We start from the raw sequence: 22617 nt of genomic DNA, 5'->3' as shown, positions 1-22617 counted from the left end.
AGAGGAAGTCTTTTATTTTAATGGAACATTTTACTATTTACTAGTAGCTGCTGGGTTTTTTTTCTTAAATCTTAAAACTCCAGCTGTCCAGATCCCTGACATCCCCAAAGCCTATAAATTCAATTATGAAAATACCTGCTTCAAAATGCTTTCCATCACATACTTTTGTAGGGACATCTCCAGTTCAGGATCAGGCTTCAACGTGCACGCAAGCCTCAGGAGGTCTAAGAAGGCAGAAGGAGGGCGCAGGCTCAGAGAGGGAAGTTTGGCTCTGCAGTGCCAGCAAGAGGAGTCTCCCAGTCCCTATTCTCTTGGGCATTGAGCCGTCCTGTCTTTACAGTTGTCAGGAGACTCTGGGACACCTAGGGGCCCAAAGGGCCAGGGGAAATCCAAAGAGGAGCTCTTAGAGGTTACGGGTTTCCCAAAATTCAGTCACATGTAGCTGAAAACCTTGTTCAAACTGACATCATGCTTTGGGACTTAGGGAGATTTTCACTTCTGAGCTTGGTGTAGAACTATTGCCACAGGAGATGGGAACAAACAAATGAGGGCATCACAGGAGAGGAGCATGGTGACAGAATGAAGGAGATGGTAGAGTTGAAAGAGCAGCAGGAATAACATTAAGAAGAATGCTTCTGATCTCAGGCTTGATACCGCTTCACTGTGTGACCCTGGAGAAGTCACTTTGCTGCCCTGGTTGCCTCTTGTTTCTTCACCTGGGAAAGAGTAGTTGAGCTTCATGATCTCTATGGTTCCCTTCACTATAAAGATTGATGGTTTTATGCTCTAGGATAGATTGATAAGAGATGGTAGGAATGAGTTTGAGGAAATCAAAAAATAAAGGAGACAGAAATGGTGAAGGGTTTTCAGCAGAGAAAGAATGATAATGTGAAAAATGTGTGTGTGTGTGTATGTATGTGTGTGTCTTTTTAATTTGGCTGGTCCTGATTTGTAGCCTTTATAATAAAACCATAACTTTGCTGAGTTCTGTGAGTCATTTCAGTGAATTACTGAACCTGAGGGCATTAAGGAGATCCCCAAATTTGTAGTTGGTCAGAAGTGCCAACGGTCTGGGTATCCCAGGGCTTGCAGCTAGTGTCTGAAGTTTATAGAGGATTCAACCAATGAAATCCCGCACTAACTCCAGGTGGTTATAACATCAGAATTGCACTGCAGGCCGAGCACAGTGGCTCACACCTGTAATCCCAGAACTTTGGGAGGCCAAGGCGGGCGGATCACGAGGTCAAGAGATGGAGACCATCCTGGCCAACATGGGAAACCCCGTCTTTACTAAAAATACAAAAATTAGCTGGGTGTGGTGGCGCACCTCTGTATTCCCAGCTACTCGGGAAGCTGAGGCAGGACAATTGCTTGAATTCGGGAGACAGAGGTTGCAGTGAGCCCAGATCACGCCAGTGCACTCCAACCTGGTGACAGAGTGAGACTCCACCTCAAAAAAAAAAAAAAGGGAATTGCATTGCAGTATTATGGTGCTCAAAGTAAGGCCTGAAGAAACCCTTCATAGAAGGTACCATTAAGACTTGGGAGGCTGAGGCAGGACAATTGCTTGAACTCGGGAGACAGAGGTTGCAGTGAGCCCAGATCACGCCAGTGCACTCCAATCTGGTGACAGAGCGAGACTCCATCTCAAAAACAAAAAAAAGGGAATTGCACTGCAGTATTATGGTGCTCAAAGTAAGGCCTGAGGAAACCCTTTATAGAAGGTACCATTAAGACCCAGGAGATGGCATTGGTAAAGCCCAAGGAGTGGGTAATGCCATGAGGCTTTCTCCTTCATCTCTGGAGCTTCTGAGGTTCTCAGTCTTTCCTGATCAATGTTTTTACAGTCTCCCCGCTCCCCACCCCGCTGCCTATTGTGGCTTTGTAAAAGTACAATCTTCTATTTGTAACATCTAAAATATTCCAGACCTGTACGTACATGATGAGAAAGAATGATTCAAAGATGTTTCTGATGTTTCTCACTTGGATGGAGTTTTCAGGATGTTTTGGATGTTACTATTAGAAGCCTATTTGACATCCAGTGGAAGTCACCCACAGGCAGATATTTTGTTTTTTATGAATTCAGGACAAAAATCTATCCTATAATTCAGAACAAAAGACTGAAGTGAATTCTGGCAGTTAGGTCTGAGACTTGGGTGATGTAAGCAACTTGCAGGACCTTGAGAGTGAGTGTCTGCTTAAGTTTTGTGATACAGGCTTCTCACTTGCCTCATCTTACTCATATGGAAGTTAAGCACGAATGAATGGTTCACTAAGAAGTGAGTAGAGAAGACTAGAAGGTCAAAGACAGATCCCTGAAGTCACCAACATTTAAGAAATGGGAAGCCGGGCACGGTGGCTCACGCCTGTAATCCCAGCACTTTGGGAGGCCTAAAGGGGTGGACCCCGAGGTCAGGAGATCGAGATCATCCTGGCTAACATGGGGAAACCCTGTCTCTACTAAAAAATACAAAAAATGAGCCAGGCGTGGTGGCAGGGGACTGTAGTCCCAGCTCCACGGGAGGCTGAGGCAGGAGAATGGCGTGAACCCGGGAGGTGGAGCTTGCAGTGAGCCGAGATTGTGCCACTGCACTCCAGCCTGAGCGACAGAGCGCGACTCCGTCTCAAAAAAAAAAAAAAAAAAAAAAAAAATGGGAAGGAAACTAAGCAAAGATTACTGAAAATAGGTGATTTGAGAGGTAAAGGAAAAACTGTTATACTCTTGAACCCAAGGAGAAAGGAGAAGGTAGTGTCCAAGAAAAGAGCGTAAGCTACGGTCAACCACCTAGGATGAGGCCTGAGAGGAGGTCACCTGGTTTGGCAAATTAATGGTCCTTGGTGGCCTTGACATAAACAGTCTCAGTAGACAGCAGAAGACCAGGGCAGAAGATAGATGTCAGCGGTGCAAGACTGAAGAGCAGGTGAGCACAGACATCAAGGTGATTGCAATCAATATTTATTGGATGAATAAATAAATAAGGGGATACGAGAACAGGTATAAATACATTTACAGATTATTTTTCTGAGAAGTTTATTGGTGAAGGTTAGGAGGGGAAAGCAGCACACAAAGAAGCTTTACTTTTTCTTTTATCCTAGGGGATACTTATTAATGTTTGATGGATGAGGGAAAGGAGTCAGTGCCTAGGGAGAGGTGGAGGGTATGGGGAGTGTCATACTTAGAACTGCTATCCCAGAGAATGGGAAGTAGGTACCCTTTGATAAGGACCAGGAGCTGTGTTGAGGAGCTCACCCACTAGTAATGAAGCTATTGCCATTGGTAAAAGACCCTACTGAACACCGGCAGAGGTAGGTGGGTACTTACTTTTGTGCTTACCAGAAGGATAATAATTCATGAAGGTCATACACTTTGTGAAAAATTCATCAAAATTAAAAGAAGGGGGTGGTTTTAAGAAGTTAACCTAAATAAAAGAAAATGAGAAGTTTTCAGTTATTCTGAGAACTGTTTAATCCTTTGGAGTGTAATTTCTCAGCAGAAAGTCAGAGAGTATGCTTTTGACTGCACCGTGATTGGCACACTTAAACACCAAAATCTTTTGTAAAATTGAATTTTAAATTAAAATTTAAAAGTCTTTCCAATTACAGTATTCACTCAGATCTCAATATTTGGTATATGCACACAGAGGGTCATTCCAAGGGGACTAATCTTATACTTTTCCACCCTTAGAACTTTTCCTGCTTTTTTTCTTTCATAACATTTTAATTCAAATAAAACCTGGTTAAACTGTACACCACTTCTTTCTCATAAGTGTTAAAGGACGGGGCTGATGGCCAAAAGAAATTAGGAGCATCACCAGTCATAAGACATCAAGATCATGAGACGCATGTGATGACACACTGAGAATGGCATGACCTCACTTTTGTGGTATTCTTGCTAAAAAAAAAAAAAAAAAAAGCCCATAAACTATAGTCAAAAAGAAACATCAAGGCCTGTAAATCCAGCACTTTGGAGGGCTGAGGTGGGCCAGGATTGCTTGAGCTCAGGGTTTTGAGACCAGCCTGGGTAACAATGTAAATCCTGTCTCTACAAAATACAAAAAAAAAAAAAAAAAAAATTACATTAGCCAGGTGTAGTGGCACAGGTCTGTGGTCCCAGTTACTCAGGAAGCTGTGGTGGGAGAATCGCTTGGGACTGGGAGTTAGAGGTCACAGTGAGCTGAAATCATGTCGCTGCACTCCCCGCTGGGTGACAGACTCCACCTCAAAAAAAAAAAAAAAAAAAAATATATTTTATTAAAAGAGAGGGAGGGAGAAAAGAAAAAACAGAGAGAGAGAGAGAGAGAGAGAGAGAGAGAGAGAACATCAGGCAAAACTAAACAGAGAGATGTTTGACAAAATAACTGACAATTCTCAAGTGTCAAGGTCATAAAAGACAAGGAAAGACTGAAGTGCTATTACAGACTGCAGGAGACTAAGCAAAAATAACAAAATGTAATGTGAGATCATGCATACAGTCCTGGAACATTCCACTAAGGACCACAGTGGGAAAACTGGTGACATTCAAATAAGGTCTTTAACTAGTAAGTAGTATTGTACCAATGTTAATTTCCTGGTTTTGACTATTGCACTCTTGTTATGAAAGATGTTAACATTAGGGGAAGGTAGGTGAGGGATATATGGAAACTCCATTATTTTTTCAACTTTTCTGTAAGTCTAACATGAATTCAAAGTTAAAACAACTTTTAAAGGTATAAAGAATGATTGAAGAGAGGCTGGGCATGGTGGCTCACACCTATAATCCCAGCACTTTGGGAGGCTGAGGTGGGTGGATCACGAAGTCAGGAGTTCAAGACCAGCCTGGCCAAGATGGTGAAATCCCGTCTCTACTAAAAATACAAAAAATTAGCTGGGTGTGGTAGCGGGCATCTGTAATCCCAGCTACTCAGGAGGCTGAGGTAGGGAATTGCTTGAACACGGGAGGCGGAGGTTGCAGTGAGCCAAGATCACACCATTGCACTCCAGCCTGGGCAACAGAGCGAGACTCCGTCTAAAAAAAAAAGAATGACTGAAGAGGATGGGAATGGGCTATTGCTATGAGCCAGCTACGCCATGTAGGCTGGGTATGTCTTGCTGGAAGAGTGAGGTGGGGGGGTGGTGGTGAGGGTTGTAGGCTGATGCATGAGTGTGGGAGTGCCTCCCATCTTGGCCAGCATCTGCACAGATTCTTTGTCTTTTCTTTCTTTCTGCCGTGTAGTCTCGTTCCTTTGGCTCATCTAGCAGCACGCCTTTCTTCCGCTTTCTTTTCTTTTTTTTTTAATTGAGACGGAGTCTCGCTCTGTCACCCAGGCTGGAGTGCAGTGGCCAGATCTCAGCTAACTGCAAGCTCCGCCTCCCGGGTTTAGGCCATTCTCCTGCCTCAGCCTCCCGAGTAGCTGGGACTACAGGCGCCCGCCACCTCACTCAGCTAGTTTTTTGTATTTTTTAGTAGAGACGGGGTTTCACCATGTTAGCCAGGATGGTCTCGATCTCCTGACTTTGTGATCCGTCCATCTCGGCCTCCCAAAGTGCTGGGATTACAGGCTTGAGCCACCGCGCCCAGCCTTTCTTCCACTTTCATACCCTCAAAGCACAGCTTTTCTAATTGGCCATATCCCAGGGACAGTTCTGCTTATAGTCAATCTGCAACTTAACCACAATGTTTTCTACTAGGCAGAGCCACAGGAAAAGTCTGTCTTCTATCACTGAACTTCACCACACTTGCTCAACTCCAATCTTTACCCTCAGTGATCCCTCACCCTGGGTTAGGAGGGTGTTGGGTAAAGAAAGTGAGGATCAATGACAGCCTTTAAAACTATTCCCCTCTGCTCCCGGGTGAACCGGCAGACCCTTCTGGCTCCTTAAGCTAGGTCACTAGCCCCTCAAAAGGCCTCAATCCCCAAATTCCATATCCTCAGTTACCCACAAAGAAGCCTAATCATTTCCTCCTCAAGCTAACCAGCCTTGGCTCCTCCCAGAGGAGCTGCCCTGGACTAAAGCGTCTGTAGCCTAACCCAGACTGACGCCATTCCAATCTCCAACCCAGGAGTTTTATGAAACCAGCATGCCCAGTGACTCTTCTGGCAGGGTGCCTCTGTTACAGGCTGGCAGAACTTTTCTGCAAGTAGCAGCATCACACCCACCTTAACTGCTCTCTGATCTGGAATGCTCTCAATTTCAATCATGCTCCGGTCACAAAGCTGCCAGCAGTTTGGTGACAGAATAACATCATTCATCTGAGCCATGTTCTGTGCAAGGCGCACATCGTCCACTGCCTGACCAATCACCAGAAAGTGGCTCTGTGTTTCATCTCCAAAGACCAACATGCTGATGTGGCCAGCAGCCAGTCCTGGCAAGAAGGCAAGGAATAGGTTTGCACAAGAAGTTCTGGATTATTTCCCAGCAGCACAGGTTCTTGGAAAAATCATAATCTTTGTGGGACTATACTATCTCAGAGCAAAATCTCACTTCTAAAACTTTACATAGGAATTATGGCATACCTCTTTTGGGCTGGGGCCTTCCAAAACTCCCCTTCTTCCAAAACTAGAAAGTTCTACCACTAATTTTTGCCTGTCTGTAACATTTATCTCCCTACATGGTCCTACCAGTCCCCAAAGTTATTTTTACCTTTTCTTCAATTATGTATACTTAAGGGCAACAGGGAATATTTTTAATAATTCTTATTTTGGGATAATTTGCATTTTAGCAGAGATTGAAACTGTAAAAATAATCCCTTCGGGTCGAATTTTAGACAACAGAGGGTGGGGAAAAGAAGTATGCATTTGACAGTTACTTCTTTTGGAGTAACTGTCTTCTTTTGGGATGGGATGACATCCCATCCCAACAACAGTTTCTCTCATTGTTTTTAAGTTGGTAAATGAAAGTTTTGGTACCCGAGTGACAGAAGACAGATATTGTATAACATGACATGTACACAAAATACATGTATAAATGAACTATAAGTGACACACATTTCTTTTAAATGACTGTAATACAATCAAAGTTTATTTTTTATATTCGCTCTATGCTGTACTGATTTGTCAAGGCTGATTTCCCCCTGATACTACATACAGTTTGTTTTCTATCTGAAACACACTGATGTTCGGACTTACTCTAAAAAAAGGTGCTGGGACCCACCTCTCTAACAGCCAATCAGCATGCAAGAGGAGGCTGGGTTCCCATCATTCTCAAGGAGAACACATCAGACTCCTTGGGTGTTAACTTAGAAAAAATATTCAGTATTAGGCCGGGTGCGGTGGCTCAAGGCCTGTAAATCCCAGCACTTTTTGGGAGGCAGAGATGGGCGGGGATCACGAGGTGAGGACGATCGAGACCATCCTGCAACATGGTGAAACCTCGTCTCTAACTAAAAATACAAAAACCTAGCCGGCGAGGTGCGGGCGCCTGTAGTCCCGAGCTACTCCGGAGGCTGAGGCAGGAGAATGGCATAAACCCGGGAGGCGGAGCTGCAGTGGAGCTGAAGATCCAGCCACCTGCACTCCAGCCCCGGGCGACAGAGCAAGACTCCCGTCTCAAAAAAAAAAAAAAAAAAAAAAAAAAAAAAAAAAAGAAAAAAATATTCACGTATTATATAGACTTGGTGATTTTTTTTTCAAAACAAAATATTTAACTCTTTAGGATTTGTTTTTTTTTTTTTTTTGAGATGGAGTTTCATGCTTGTAGCCCAGGCTGGAGTGCAATGGCGCCATCTCGGCTCACTGCAACCTCTGCCTTGTGGATTCAAGTGATCCTCCTGCCTCAGCCTCCTGAGTAGCTGAGATTACAGGCACCCGCCATCACGCCTGGCTAATTTTTGTATTTTAGTAGAGATGGGGTTTCACCATGTTGGTCAGGCTGGTCTCAAACTCCCAGCCTCAGGTGATCCACCCACCTTGGCCTCCGAAAGTGCTGGGATTACAGGTATGAGCCACTGCACTCGGCCTTATTTGGAAATTTTTAACAATATCGAAAGTGGGCCTAGGTTAAAGAAGGCTGAGAAACAGTTAATTGTATAACTGCTGATGATCCCATCAGGTATGACATGTGAGAATTCTAAGTTTTGCAAAGTTTAGTTAGGCAGAAGCTAACACTAACATCAACAAGCATAACTCTAGCTGTTACTCATTACTTATACCTCTCAGAATCTCATTTTTCATCTTTGAAATGGATACAATGATGCCTGTATCTCAGGACTGTGATATAATGTGGGTAATATTTGCACATGTGTAATTGTAATATTTGCACATGCGTAGTGTGTAATGTCTGCAATGTAATAAGGAAATATGTGTGATTGTTGCTATATTATATGTATAACCTTAAGAAGCCTTGTATAAATCTGGAGCTGTGCTGCAGGCTGACCTGTTAAGCTTTTCCCGCACTTCATTCTTACGAGGTAGGAGGTGACCAATCTCATGCCATTGCTGAAACTATGTGATGGCAAGCTAGTCTCTATTTTGTTTTATACTGCGCAACCTTGACAAGCAGCAAGATGGAATAATAATAAAAGCAGTAGCAGTAACAAAGACTATTTTGTTGAGTGGTTCCTATGCATCAACTACCATGCCAACTAATTTACTTTTTGTAATAGCTTATTAGGTAGATATTATGTAGCCCAAATTCTCTCAACTGGTATGTGAGGAAGCCAAAATTCACATTCTGATTGTCCTGATTCCAAAGTCCAGGGCATCATGGGGCTGAGCCACCATGTTCTACTACTTCTCTTTGGGAGAGAGAGATGACCCAGGAGTCAAGACACCTATCCCAACTGCCATAGGATTTATTCCTTCTCAAATGCTTACCTATCTTGACTCGGACGTCTAGGCCTTCTTCAGACTCGTGGGTCTCAAACAATCCATGGATCTCCAGGCTACATTTAATTACCACTGTGATAATGTTTTTCAGCTGCTTTCGCTCCACCCTCCACAGGGCTAGCAGTGCATCACCTTCAGAGAGAGACATGCCGCGGGCTTTTGACCTGCCCTGGGGATCAATCTATTTTGTATGAGATCTGTATAGAAACTTACTTATCAAGCATTCCTCAGCCTATCTCCTGGCCACTGCCTTCTCTAGGATGCCTCCTTTGTGCCCAGCACAGAAGCACAGGCATCTCAGCACTCCTTTCTTACCCCTCCTATCTTAGTAAGCCCCCATACCTGCAAATTTCAGGATGTCTCCTCCAAAAATCAACACTTCTGAGAAAAAAAACAACAACAACAAATTAAATCAAACACTGATTCCTTAAAAGCAGTAAAAAAAAAAAAAAAAAAAAAAATCATTCTTTGTTAGTGGAATAGAAACTAGGTCAAAAGAACAGTGATTCAGAGAATAGACTTATACTAAAGATCTCATCCCAGACAAGCCACTTAACCCATTTAAGTCTGTTTCCTCAAGTGGAGAATGAATATGTGGAACCAGTGTATGTCTATGCTCCATTTCTGTGAATGGGGAAAGAAAGGAGAAAGGCGGGTAGGGTTTCTGATGAGGTCTGAAGACAGCTGCCCTCTGATGAGGTCTGAAGACAGTTGCCCTCCTCCCATGATAATGGAATGCTTTTAATTAATTTATTGATCAATAAATGTTATAGGCTGGGGCTTGCGTAAGCATGGGTGGGTGGATGAATGACAGGACTCCACAGAAACTAGGAGTCAGGGAATGGGAAAATCACAACCATAGTCACTTGCATTCTTGGTTATTACCAACTTTGTATTTTGTTTATTTAGACTGTATGGTGTAAATGGCCATTCTCTCTTTTCGTTATGCATCATCATGGATTGGCTAAGCACCTGTTGTGCCAAGTCAGATGCAGAAAGGAATCAACCATAGTTCCTGCTTTTATGAAGCATTAAATTTTGTCTAGTGGGTAATATCAAGATATTACTAAGGAACTCAGAGCCTGATAAAACACTAGGCCAGGAGTTCGCCATAACAGAGTAAACCGTTGTCTTCATGAATAGTTTGAATTAACAATGCAAACAAGATGGCAGGCAGAGGTTGACAAGGGGACTAAAGTTTTCAATTTACTCTAAGTGCTTCAGCATCCATCATTAGGAGACAAATTATTGAGAAGTTAATTATAAATCATTTATCTGCTCATACAACAATCTCTTAATGACTATCTTTGGGTTATATAGATGCTGGCTTTTAAAAATACTTGGATAGGCCAGGCGCGGTGGCTTACACCTATAATCCCAGCACTTGGGATGCCAAAGCGGGAGGATCACCTGAGGTCAGGAGTTCGACACCAGCCTGTCCAACATGGTAAAACCCCATCTCTACTAAAAAAAAATACAAAATTGCTGGGCGTGGTGGTGCATGCCTGTAATTCCAGCTACTTGGGTGGCTGAGGCAGGAGAATCGCTTGAACCTGGGAGGCAGAGGTTGCAGTGAGCCGAGATCATGCCACTGCACTCCAGCCTGGGAGACAGAGTGAGACTCTGGCTGGGAAAAAAAAAAAAAAAAAATTAATAAAAATATCTGGGCACCGTTGGCTCTCGCCTGTAATCCCAGCACTTTGTGGGGATGCTGAGGCGGGTGGATCACTTGAGGTCAGGAGTTCGAGACCAGCCTGGCCAACATGGTGAGACCCCATCTCTACTAAAAATACAACAATTAGTCGGGCGTGGGGGTGGGCGCCTGTAATCCTAGCTACTCAGGAGGCTGAGGCATGAGAATTGCTTGAACCCAGGAGGCAAAGGTTGCAGTGAGCCAAGATTGTGCTACTGCACTCCAGCCTGGGCAACAGAGCAAGACTCTGTCTCTAAATAAATAAATAAATAAAAATAAATACTTGGATATGTCATGTAATTAAAAGTATTACTACTACAGTTCTTTTAAAAGCAGTTTATAATTCAGCCCTCTAACACAAAATATCCCTTCACTCAAATAGTCTGTATTAGTGAGGTTTGATTATGTTTATTTCTTCAGTTATACCGTATCATATTTCAAAAAAAGACTGGTTTTATACACATTTCATGGGGAAGAGGAGGAGTGCTAAGCAATTGTACTCTATCAGGTTATTATTGACAACTACAGAAAAAACAATGAAATGAAATATTCTCAAGTCAGAAACCTATGGGAACACTTACTCTCCACTATTGCACTTATGTGGTAGTTGAGGATCTCCACCAACTGCTCAGCCCCTCTGTCCATGTACATGGCACTGCTGAACTTCTCAGTCATTGCAGTAAAACCTGGAATAAATGTGCAGCTGGTTTCTTTGGCTGCTTGGGGAAATCAAACAGAGCCAGAAGAGGACTACCCAGGAAGGCAGTGAGCCTCAGCTTTTATTTTTTTTTTTTTCGAGACAGAGTCTCGCTCTGTAGCCTAGGTTGGATTGCAGTGGCGTGATCTCGGCTCACTGCAACCTCCGCCTATCGGGTTCAAGCAATTCTCCTGCCTCCCCCTCCCAAGTAGCTGGGACTACAGGCATGTGCCACTATGCCCGGCTCATTTTTGTATTTTTAGTAGAGATGGGCTTTCACTGCGTTAGCCAGGATGGTCTCGAACTCCTGACCTTGTGATCCGCCCGCCTCAGCCTCCAAAAGTGCTGGGATTGCAGGCGTGAGCCACCACGCCTGGCGGCTTCAGCTTTTAAAAACAGGCAGAGTTTCTTCTTAAGGATCTTTGTGGCTGGTCAAGTGTCAGACATGCAGCCTCCTCTATCTATTATTTTAGGGGCCAGGAAAAGGCTCCAGATATCTCTTTCTTCCAAATTCTCTACTGTACAGTGATAACTGCAACTTATTTAACTGGGAATAAAATTTTCAGTCCGTGGTAACAAAATCACACACATTTCAAACACTTCTGAAGAGGTGGCAAGTTTATTAGTAAGATGTAAACATCATCTAGGGAGATCATTTCCTGAGGTCAGTTTTGACTGGGATGTGTGTGGGGCTTGGGGCTGGGGAGGATGAGTCAGTGAAGTTGGGGAAGAGACACAGGAGCAAAGAATGGAACTTCAGCATCTTAAAGATATGCCTATGACTGGCAGTGCTGGGTAAGGGAGGATGAGAGAGAGCCAGGGCCACAAACTATTTCCTCCCTCTTGTGTTCTCAATGGAGCACATCTGCTGTGACAGCCCAGGGGCTCCAGAATGGCCCCCCTACTCTGCAATCAAGCTCTGCATGTGACTTCCCACGTGAGCCTGTTGCTCATCCACATTAAACATCCCTTTTGCACTTGCCTGAAATATCAACAAACATCAGGACTCCATCAAAATAATCTATAAAGGGTCGCTCTGGGGAGAAATGTCCATAGACAATGAGGTCTGGTAAATGAGCTGCTATTCTGACTATGGGCCAGTCCTGGAATTCTTCTCTTGGAGTGTTCATGTTCAAGACAAATGTTCAGGATTTTATGGTGACAGGAAGCAGTCTCCAAATAGGTCTTCTAAAAAGAAAATTGAAATAGAGGAAATCTGATATATTCATTTGCTCATTTTCCTATTGCTCTTTCTCCATTTGTTTTGTTCTAACCTGCGGCCTGCTTATAGTGGTGAAAATGCCAGAGTTGTTGAGCCAAACTCCAAAAGGGCCAATTTCTATACAGAGGAAGAACCCTCCCACCCTGAACAGCTGTTGCAAAAGTGAGCACCATTACAAAGAGGCTGGGGTGAAAGAGGGTAGCTGAACACTTCCACTCATTTGCCAGAAGGGGTAGGTCCTTGCAGGGCAAATCCAGGTGTAGGGGGCTGTTAGCTCTATTCACTCAGGCCAGACTTCTTTTTCTTCTGTCCTCATGTTTCCTTTTCCCCTCTCTCTACCTTGGTCTTTTACTTTTTTCTGTCTTTAAAAAAAATTTAAAAAAAATCAAGTGTAGATGTGATTTGTGTGTGTAAGTGTATTTATATGTAAGTGAGTATTAGAGTTTTGTATATAGGCAAGAGATTAAGCCTATAAAGGTATAATGTTAAATAAATAGAAGAAAAGAGTTCAGGAGGGTGTGTGTGTGGGAGGGAGCGGGGGCAGCTGGAAAGATGGAAGGCCTTAAGCTCTAAGTGGAAGGAAATGCTGAAATTTCAATTTGTTACCCAGTTAGTTCTGAGAAAACTAGGATTTCCTAAGGCCTTCCTGTAGCTGCCGGGGCAGATTAAATGCTCATGCCTAAATGTTGTAAAAATCATGCTGTACCAGCCTGAACAGTAAAAGCAAACACCCTTTACTTTTTCAGAGCAATCCAAGTTACTGGAATAGGTAATACAGAAAATAAGAGGATTTGTTTTTTAAGAAAAGGAACTGTTATTTTTGGTTTACTTCTGACCAGCAGAGAGGAACTGGTTAGTAATTTCAGACAGACATAGGTCATATTGGGATATATTAGAGTATTCAAGGAAAAAATTGAGACAGTCACTTATATCCCTTAGATTGAAGGGGAAGTATTTTAAAAATAACTCAGGGAAAAATACTTGTACATTTAACAGACAAACTTTAAAATGTATATAATATACATTTAAAAATGTATTTAGTATTCTAAAAAATGAGTGCTAAATGTTACATATTGCATAGCCTTTAAAAGGAAAAGCCCTGGCAAACTCAAATGTTAAGAAGTGAACAAAAGAAAGAAGCATATAACTAAGGTTTTTAAAAAAAAGGATAGCACTAAAAACGCAACAAAAGACCACAGCATGTGCCAGGAACAGTCAATAGATAAAATTAAATCAAATAAATAACTTCAGATAGTAAATTTGGTGCTATATGAACTTTTAAGAAGGGTGTGAGAGGCTAGGTGCAGAAGCTTGTACCTAGAATCCCAGCACTTTGGGAGGCCTACAAAGTAGTATTGCTTGAGCCCAAGTTCAAGACCAGCTTGGGCAACATAGTGAAATCTCATTTCTACAAAAAAAAAAAAAATTGCTGGATGTGGTGGTATGCGCCTGTAGTCCCAGCTATCCAGGAGGCTGAGGTGGGAGGACGGCTTAAGCCCAGGAGGTCAAAGCTGCAAGGAGCTGAGATCGTGTCACTGCACTCTATCCTAGGTGACAGAGTGAGACCCCATCTCTAAAATAATAATAATGATAATAATAAAAAGAAAGGTACAAAAAAATTGAATGTCCAGAATGAAAGACTTACAAAAAATGCTAAAGTTAAGAAAACCTAGAGGGATTTTTAAAGGCTTTCTTGAAAACAAAGTAATTAATAAATGAGGAATAAGGACGAAGCTTAAGTATGGTGTTCTATACAACTTTTCTTTTGTTTCTACCTTCTCCACCATGGAGAACTGAAAAGTATAACAAGCATGGCTAGGAAAGAATTGAAATCCAAGATAAGTAGTGCTAAAGCACACAGTCATTTTAAATAAATTCTAGCTAGTCCCAGACAACATATATCTACAGATACTGAAAGAACTGACAGGTATAATATGAGTATTCTCAAAAAACCATGGAGAACAAGAGATGGGCTGGAATACCATAGATGGGCACATTCTCTTCTGAATTTCAAAAGATGAGGCTACTCGTGGATCCCAGAAAACACAGACCAGTAAACATAATGTATTTGTTGAGATAATACAGGTTATGTTTCCTTAACAAATACCTTTGAAACCTCAATGGCTTGAAATCACAAAGGCTTATTTCTTGTTCATTTGTTGCTCATACTACATGTCCCTATGTGGGTCCCTTGAAGGCAAAAAAACCCTCTGTTTTTGCCTTCACTTTGGGACCCATGCTGGAACATTCTGGTTGTCAAGGTAGTGGGAAAGAGGATGTAGTGGAGTATACTCATTTTACTCCCAGATGTGACGTATTTCACTTTTACTCATGGCATTGACCAAAGCAAATTACATGACCATGCCTAGTTTCAAGTAGGCAGAGAAGTGCACTCCTACCATGTGCACAATAGGAAAGAGAGTTGGAATATTTGGGAGCAGCCTCAATGGTTAGATTAGCAAGAGGTGATTAAAAGGAGTCAAATGGATTCAGAGCCAAGAACAAGACAACATTATTTCCTTTTTTTGGAGAGTTATTAAATTTTTAAATCAAGAGACTACTATAGACAATGTATATATTGACTTTAAGGCATTTGGCCAAATTTTTCATATCCTTGTGAGTAAAATATACAAAATTATAGGAATAAAGAAAATATAATTGGCTGGTTAACAATCACACCTAATGGAAATTGATTAGTATTCTGGTGTCAACTCAGAGGTAAGCCTCCATGGGCATGATAGAGTACTTTGATAAAGATATAACTGGAAGTACGGCCATTATGGAAAACAATATGGAAATTCCTAAAAAATTAAAAATAGAACTATCATATGATCTAACAATCCCACATCTGGGTATATTCCCAAAGGAATTGAAATCAGTATGCCTGCACTCCCATGTTTATTTCAGCACTATTCACAATAGCCAAGATATGGAACCAACCCAAGTGTTCATCAACATATGAATGGATAAAGAAAACATTGGATAATATATACAATGGAGTACTATTCAGACCTAAAACAGAAGGAAATCCTTTCTTGTATGATAGCATGGATGAACCTGGAGGGCCTTATGTTAAGTGAAATAAGCCAGATACAGAAAGACAAAAATATTGAATGATCTCACTTATACACGGAATCTAAAAAAGTCAAAATCATAGAAGCAGAGTAGAATGGTGGTGCCAGGGGCTGGGGTTGGGTTGGGGGAATGAGATGTTGGTGGTTGAAGGATACAAAGTTTCAATTAGACATGATGAAAAAGTTCTGGAGATCTAACCTAGAGCATGGTGAATACAGTTAATAAAGTATAATATACTTCAAAATGGCTAAGAGAGTAGATCTTAAATGTTCTCACCACACAAAAACATTAAGTATGTGAGATGATATGTTAATTATCTTGATTTAATTATTTCATAATGTATACATATATTAAAACATCACATTGTACACCGTAAATATGTACAATTTTTGTCATTTTTGCCTTAATAAAGCTGAGGGAAAATAAAATTTGAAAATATAGTGAGAGAACTAATGCACTGATGTCAGAGCTAGGATCTTAATATATCGTAATCAACCAAAATAATGAAATTTCAAAAGAATAAGTGTTAAGTGCTGTATTTAGAATTTTTAACAAAATCAAATGCATAAGCACAAGGTGTTAAAAAACTAGATTTACTGCAAATTAATGCTATCTTTTAAAAAACTTTTATTGAAACATAACATACATGTAGGAAAATGTACAAATCATAAGTGTATAACTTGAATTACTCTAAGGTGAGCAAATCCATGTAATATCCATTCATAGCAAGAAGAAAAACATTGGGCCGGTGCGGTGGCCTCAGCCTGTAATCCGCCTTTGGAGTCCGAGACGGGCGGATCACGAGGTCAGGACTCCATGACCAGCTGGCTACCGGTGAACCGCTCTACTAAAAACTCAAAAAACCTAGCTGGCGCGAGGTGGCGGCGCCTGTCAGTCCAGCCACCCGGGCGGCTCGAGGCAGGGAGTATGGCGTGAACCCACGAGGCGAGCTTGCGTGAGCTGAGATCGCCCACCGCCCTCCGCCGGGGTGTGACCGGCGCGGGACTCCGTCTCAAGAAAAAAAAAAACAAAAAAAAAGAAGAAAAACATTACCAGCAGTCAAGAAGTTATTCTCATGCCACCTTCAAGTCACTACTCTCCTCTTCTCCCTGAAGGTAACCTTTCTTATTTCTAACAACATAGATCACCTTTGCCAGCTTTCAAACTTTATATAAATGAAATCATACTACATCTTTTGTGTTTGTGATATTCATTCATGTTGTTGTATATCAATAATTATTGATTTTCAATGCTATATAGTATTCCATCACCTGATTATACCACAATACATTTATCCACTATACTATTGACCTATGGGTTGTTCCCAGTTTTAGACCATTATGAATAATGGTGATAAGAACATTCTTATATATGTGTTTTGGTGAACAGATGTATGCATTTCTCTTGGGTATATACATTGGAGTGGAATTGCTAGGTCATAGGATATACACATGTTAAACTTTAGTACAGGCTTGTCCAACCTATGGCCTGTGGCCACATGCAGTCCAGGATGGCTTTGAATGCAGCCCAACACAAATTTGTAAACTTTCTTAAAACATTATGAGATTTTTTTTGTGATTTTTTTTTTCTTAGCTCATCAGCTATCATGAGTATTATGTGTGGCCCAAGACAATTCTTCCTCTTCCAGTGTGCCCCAGGGAAGCCAAAAGATTGGATACCCCTGCTTGAGTAGATCTTGCTAAACAGCTTTCCAAAGTGATGGTACCAACTTATACTCCCTCAGGCAAGGTTTGACAGTTCAGTTGCTACATATCTCAGCCAACACTTATTTTGTCAGTCTTTTCAAGTTTTAGTCATCTTGCTAGGTAAGTGGTGGTGAGGAGACAGGCCATTTCTCTTACTGTCTCCTGTCTCTGAAGAGAAGGAGGAAGTAAAAGCTGAAAAACACAGGAATGAAGTCAATGGCAAGATCAGCTGGCGCCACTGATGACCAGGTCTGAGGTTAAAAGATTAACCCCCAATTCTAATAACATGTGCTATCTATAGATCTCAATCTATCATGACCCTTTCATGTGGAACCCCTTAGAGTTGCAAGCCCTTAAAAGGGCCAGGAATTCTTTATTCTGGGAGCTCGGTTCTTGAGATGCAAGTCTGCCAACACTCCCGACCGAATAAAAGCTCTTCCTTCTTTAACCTGGTGTCTGAGGGGTTTTGTCTATGGCTCGTCCTGCTACAATGGTATTTGTGGTTTTGTGTTTCCTTGTTGGTACTAAGGAGATTAAGCACCTTTTCATATGTTAATTAGCTATTTGGATGCAATGCTATTTTAAGATACATAAAAGTGTTCAAATCTAATCCAGAGGATTGAAGTTCATTGATCTCTTTAAAGTTCATTGACTCTGGAATGTGAGGAATTATGGGAGGGATTGGAAATAAGTCAGATAATTATGATATTTTAGTTAAAATGGTAGTTGTCTTCAAATATTTGGGCTGAACTGTGAAAGTTGTGGGGTAAGTGGTGGACGTGGGGTAAGTGGGGGACATGGGTGTGTATGTAAAGTGTAATGTGGGACCCTGAAATCAAAAAACAACTTCCCTACCTTCTCCTTGAGGTAGAAATTTGGTTTGGGTTAGCAAGATTAAAGTTCATGGGAAGTATGTAGTGGGAAAGGAAAGTTGGTGTGTTTTTCTTTAGTGGAGAGAGCTAGTCATCAAAGAATAGGTGACCGTAAACAGTATGTTCTGTAGGCATGGGTGCTCTGAAGTGGCTTCTACAGATGTGCTGAGTAGCCAGAGAACTGAGATAGGACTGAGCAGAACTGAGCAGGACGTAGCTCTATTCTTCCCTCTCCTGCCTCCAGCTCACTAACTCAACTTTGATTTCGTTAGCTACCAAACTTGTAAGATTGAAAGATTGAGCTAATAAAAATACAGGATGCTCAGTTAAATTTGAATTTTTAAATAAACAATAATTTTTTAGTATAAATATATTCCAAACATTGCATTCTTTCTAGCAGCCCTACTATCAGCCTCTTCAATCTTGGCAATACCACACTCTCCTCACATGCACAGTAGAGACTGTTTTGCTAAAGTTGTTAACACTGGATGGAAAGTGGTTATATTTATTCTCTGTTGTTCAGGATCAACTAGGATCAATGACTGGCAATCACTGAAGGACAAATATAAACAATGTAAGAATGAATGTTCAAACTGGGCAGTTTTAGGAAGTATTGGATAGCTATCTACCTGTGAGGGTAGAGGTATAAAAAGTAAAGTAGAGGTTTCTCTTCAAATTCCTTTCTTCCCCGTCTAATTAGGAATAAATAGTAACTTCTCTTAAAAGCAAAATTTATTCAAAGACCTGTGCTAACATTCTTAAATATCTGCTAGCCGTAATAAAGACATCAATGTACTTTGTGTTCTTAGCTCCCACAATTTAGCCTAAATATTTGCCCTAGCTTATACTGGTCCAGGCAAGCATTAGATCATAGCCTGTTCCTCTTCCTTATTTAAAAGTGTTTTTACCTTTCTCTGCATTCTACAAGTTACTTCCTCCTTCCTTTGTTCTTCTCTACCTTTGCCTCTTTTAAAAGGTTCTAAGTTGCTAGCCAATCAATCAGGACAAATACAGAATATGAGGTCCCGTTCCAGCCAATGGAAACTGGACACAGCAGCAGGGTGAACGCATCAGGTTATAAATGACCCTGTCTCCTTTGTTCAGTGTACTTTTGTGGCAAAGCTGCTGGCAAGTATACCCTTTCTGCAGGAAGTAAAAATGGCCTTACTAAATAAATTATATTTATGTTCAAGTGCTATTTCTTTACGGCACTGGAGAACAAGCATTTCAAACAGAGGTGATTTTAGTCAGTGTAGAGATGAATTAGATGATTGCTAAGATTCTATTGTTTTAATTAAGGTGATGTGAATAAACTTGGACAGATTTTTCTGTTTATGATGACCAAACAAGGAAAGTAGGTGCATTTTGAGATTAAGATGGCATATGTAGATGTGAAACTAAAAGAAGAAAATTATAGGTTTAAAAGGCAGGGAGATCTAAAATGAATATCTGGGAGTTTCTTATGAACATCCATAAAAGACAATAGAAATTTTCTATTTTTGAAGATACAGTTTTCTGCTTTAAGTTCTGCAACATCACAAAATGATTAATGATAGCGATATTTACCCTTCTACAGGCACATACCACATTGTAAGTATAATTTATTACGACCTTTTTATATGAAGCATTCTATTGTAGGAGTTATTAAGAAATTATTTTAGGCAGATAGAGTGGAAAAGGGGTCCTTGGGAAGTTTTCGTTTTTTAAAGCATCTCCAGAAAATTCCTTGTAAAGCCCTGGCTCTTAGAGCCAGGCTGGCAACCTTTGATATGCAAATGAAGGCCATTAGAAACTGGGCCCACCCAACATGGCGATTCTGCAGGCCTTCTTGCCCTTGCCCCACATGTTCCTGGAAACATGGCCGCCCCCACATACTCCCACGTGTGTAGAACATCATGGCACCCTGCATTTGCATATTAAAAGGCTAGGGTGAGAGGGCCAGCTTTTTCCAGGGCTAAGTGAATGACATGCTTGGTCAAACCAATCCCCTGAACCTTATGCAAATCAGACACTGCCTTCTCCAGCCTCTGTAATATATACCTGGCTGCCAGTCCACCCCACTGGGGGTTCCCTCTCTCGGCTTTGGAAACCCCCTCCCTCTGTCTCTGTATGAGGGAGCTTCTTCCCTCTTTCCTCTTCCTTCTTGCCTAATAAATTTTCCGTTCCTTAACATCACTCCATGTGTGTCCTTGTCGTTTTATCTAAACCAGGATGAGGACTAAGAACCTTGGTGTTCCTCCACTCATTGGAGCCATATCAGTTCTACATAGGTTGCCTCATTTAATCATCCAAACAGCACTATGAAGTAGACCTGATTTCTATAGACATGAAAACTGAAGCACAGAGATACTAACTTGCCCTAGGTTAGGAATACCCAGGTCTGTGGGAGTTGAAAGTTCGTGTTCTTTCTACTATATCATGCTATATCCCATTTGTATATGCTTTATAGCACTTTGGGGATGTATATGAACTAGGGAAAAGATGTTTGTAATTTAAGAGCACTTTCAATGCATGTTGATGGTACCCTTATCAATTGTTCGGCCAATTCTATCACATCAAGAATAGAGCATGAACAGCATGGGTACTGACAAAGTATGGAAGCACCTTGGAATGAGAATGAGGATACCTGATTCAAAAGGCAAGCAGGTGAATGAGGCCCAAAAGAGAAACCAAGAAGGATTCCTGAATGAAGACTGTGAGTAAAGAAAACTCAGTAGTACCCAAAAATGAAAAGAGAAATTAGGGTTCAATTATATCCATCAGTTTCTCTAAATCTCTCCTCTAGAATTTCCTAATAGATTTCATATTCATCTATATGTAAAGTCAGGTTTCACAGGAGTCCAAAGAGATACTCTGAGCTTAAAGGCACAGTGATATCTCTCATGAAAGCTTGCTTGCCTACTCTAGCCATGGTAATTTTTCTTCTGAGCTATTATGGCTCTTAATGTCTGCACTTAAATGGCTTATTTGCCATACAACTATCCTTGATTATCTTTTGAATTGCTTCTATTTTGTCTTCATCTGAATTGTAAGCTCCTCGTTTGGAGCCATCTTCTACATATCTTTGTTTCCTCCACAGCACCTTCCCAGAACCCCCTTCAAGTGGTAGGCACTTGGTAGTTGTTGACTGATAAAAGGGAGGGTATCATGTGAGGAACTGCAGAAAAGAGGCAAATAAAGACAGTAAGCTAGAGAGACAGAGCATCCAGGTTAAATAAGATGAGGCAATATTTAAGCCTTCAAGCTTCTAAGCTCATGTAAAGGACTGACACAGAGGTATACGCAAACTTGAACCCTGACTTCTAGCCCCAGGCTTTCCCACTCCTCTGCACTCCAATAGCTGTCTTCTTTCCTGATGGTCGCCCTCATCTTCAGCTCTGCAACCATTCCTTCTGCTGAGACTCTTACTTCCACATACCTCCACTTCATCCAGGGCTGAGGAAAAGCCAGACCTCAATTGGGGACTAGTTCTTTTAAGACTGCAGAAGACAGGAAAGGAGGCCGGGTGACATTATTCTGAAGACAGCCGAAGTGCCATGTCTGTCTATAGCTGACCCACAAAATGACAGTTTTGTCTAACAGCCGTTTTCCAGGCCACACCCTCATCAGTAGCTCATTGTTCCATGGGCACTGACCATGTTTCTGATTGGGTGGCACTGCCTTCCCCTCCCCCGCCAACCTCAGTGACATACCAGTGTACAAGTACTGGCTGTTTCAGGTTCTCTTATCCGCACGTTTGAGGCAACGGTCAGGGGAGACTGACATGACCCCTGTCAAAAATGAGAGTTTTTGACAGGATACATATTATTACTTTTTGAGATGGAGTTTTGCTCTTGTCGTCCAGGCTGGAGTAGTTTACACAACTCTTCCCTTGGCCATGTGGAGGATGGTTGAAATTAGGCAATAGTTGGGTAGGTGATCAGCAGAAGTATCTCCAGAGCAAGCAAACACCTAATTTTAGTTAATAGTGGTTACAGCTTGTACCAGGACTATGAAATTTACCAGTTATAATAAATTCAGTACTTATCTTCAGACACATTTGTGAGGTAAATTTTTGTTTGAAGAATTATATACCTGCCCTTTTTGACTGGTCAAGTGCACACTTTTAACCAAATTTATCCCAAAGGTAACTTGAAATCCAATGGGCACTGGATTTGAGTTTTATCTGATGTGACACTGGAAAAATGTGTTTTAAGAGGCTGGCATGTTTTCAGCTTGAATAATGTGCTGATTTTCTAAATGTTCTTATGTATATCACAACCACAATTAACATTTAGGGGCACAGCTTTTAAAACTGGAATTTAAAAAGTCTTATTTAAAAAACTGTGCATGTTCTTATATAAAGCCCTGCTCTAAAATTAAGCTGTGTGCTTCAAAATGTTGTAAAACACAGTTGTCTTAGGGAGGAAAACAAGAGGATCATTTAATTATGTTTGTTGAGTGAATCTTCTGGTGTGAGTTGTGGAAACCAGTCTTGTAATTAGAATCCTACCTCATATAATTAAACAATCCCCATAGGGAGAGCTATTCTTAATAAATGCCAGTGTT

General features: G+C 41.4%; 1 protein-coding gene across 9 annotated transcripts in view; it reads right to left on the bottom strand.

Annotated features, from left to right (window-relative positions):
• The window catches only part of ADCY10 (adenylate cyclase 10), a 106101-nt gene extending 84368 nt beyond the window's left edge, over nt 1-21733 (bottom strand). For 4 of the 9 annotated variants that reach the window (XM_017867588.1, XM_017867591.1, XM_017867586.1 and 1 more), the window contains exons 1-8: nt 21488-21733; nt 12177-12382; nt 11079-11183; nt 9147-9185; nt 8793-8936; nt 6138-6343; nt 3323-3419; nt 136-224 (exon numbers count right to left, since the gene is read on the bottom strand). In XM_017867588.1, coding sequence (XP_017723077.1) covers nt 136-224; nt 3323-3419; nt 6138-6343; nt 8793-8936; nt 9147-9185; nt 11079-11183; nt 12177-12324 — 828 coding nt within the window. In that variant the 5' untranslated portion in view covers nt 12325-12382; nt 21488-21733. Of the gene's footprint in view, nt 1-135; nt 225-3322; nt 3420-6137; nt 6344-8792; nt 8974-9146; nt 9186-11078; nt 11184-12176; nt 12383-12586; nt 12666-21487 lie in introns of those variants that run through there. The other 5 variants (XM_017867589.1, XM_017867593.1, XM_017867587.1 and 2 more) reach the window with 5 other exon arrangements.
• Nucleotides 21734-22617: the final 884 nt, after the last annotated feature.

The sequence above is a fragment of the Rhinopithecus bieti genome, unplaced genomic scaffold (assembly GCF_001698545.2).
Source record: "Rhinopithecus bieti isolate Rb0 unplaced genomic scaffold, ASM169854v2 scaffold_3763, whole genome shotgun sequence".
NCBI classification, from domain to species: domain Eukaryota; kingdom Metazoa; phylum Chordata; class Mammalia; order Primates; family Cercopithecidae; genus Rhinopithecus; species Rhinopithecus bieti.
This window is presented reverse-complemented; position numbering and strand designations above follow the sequence as displayed.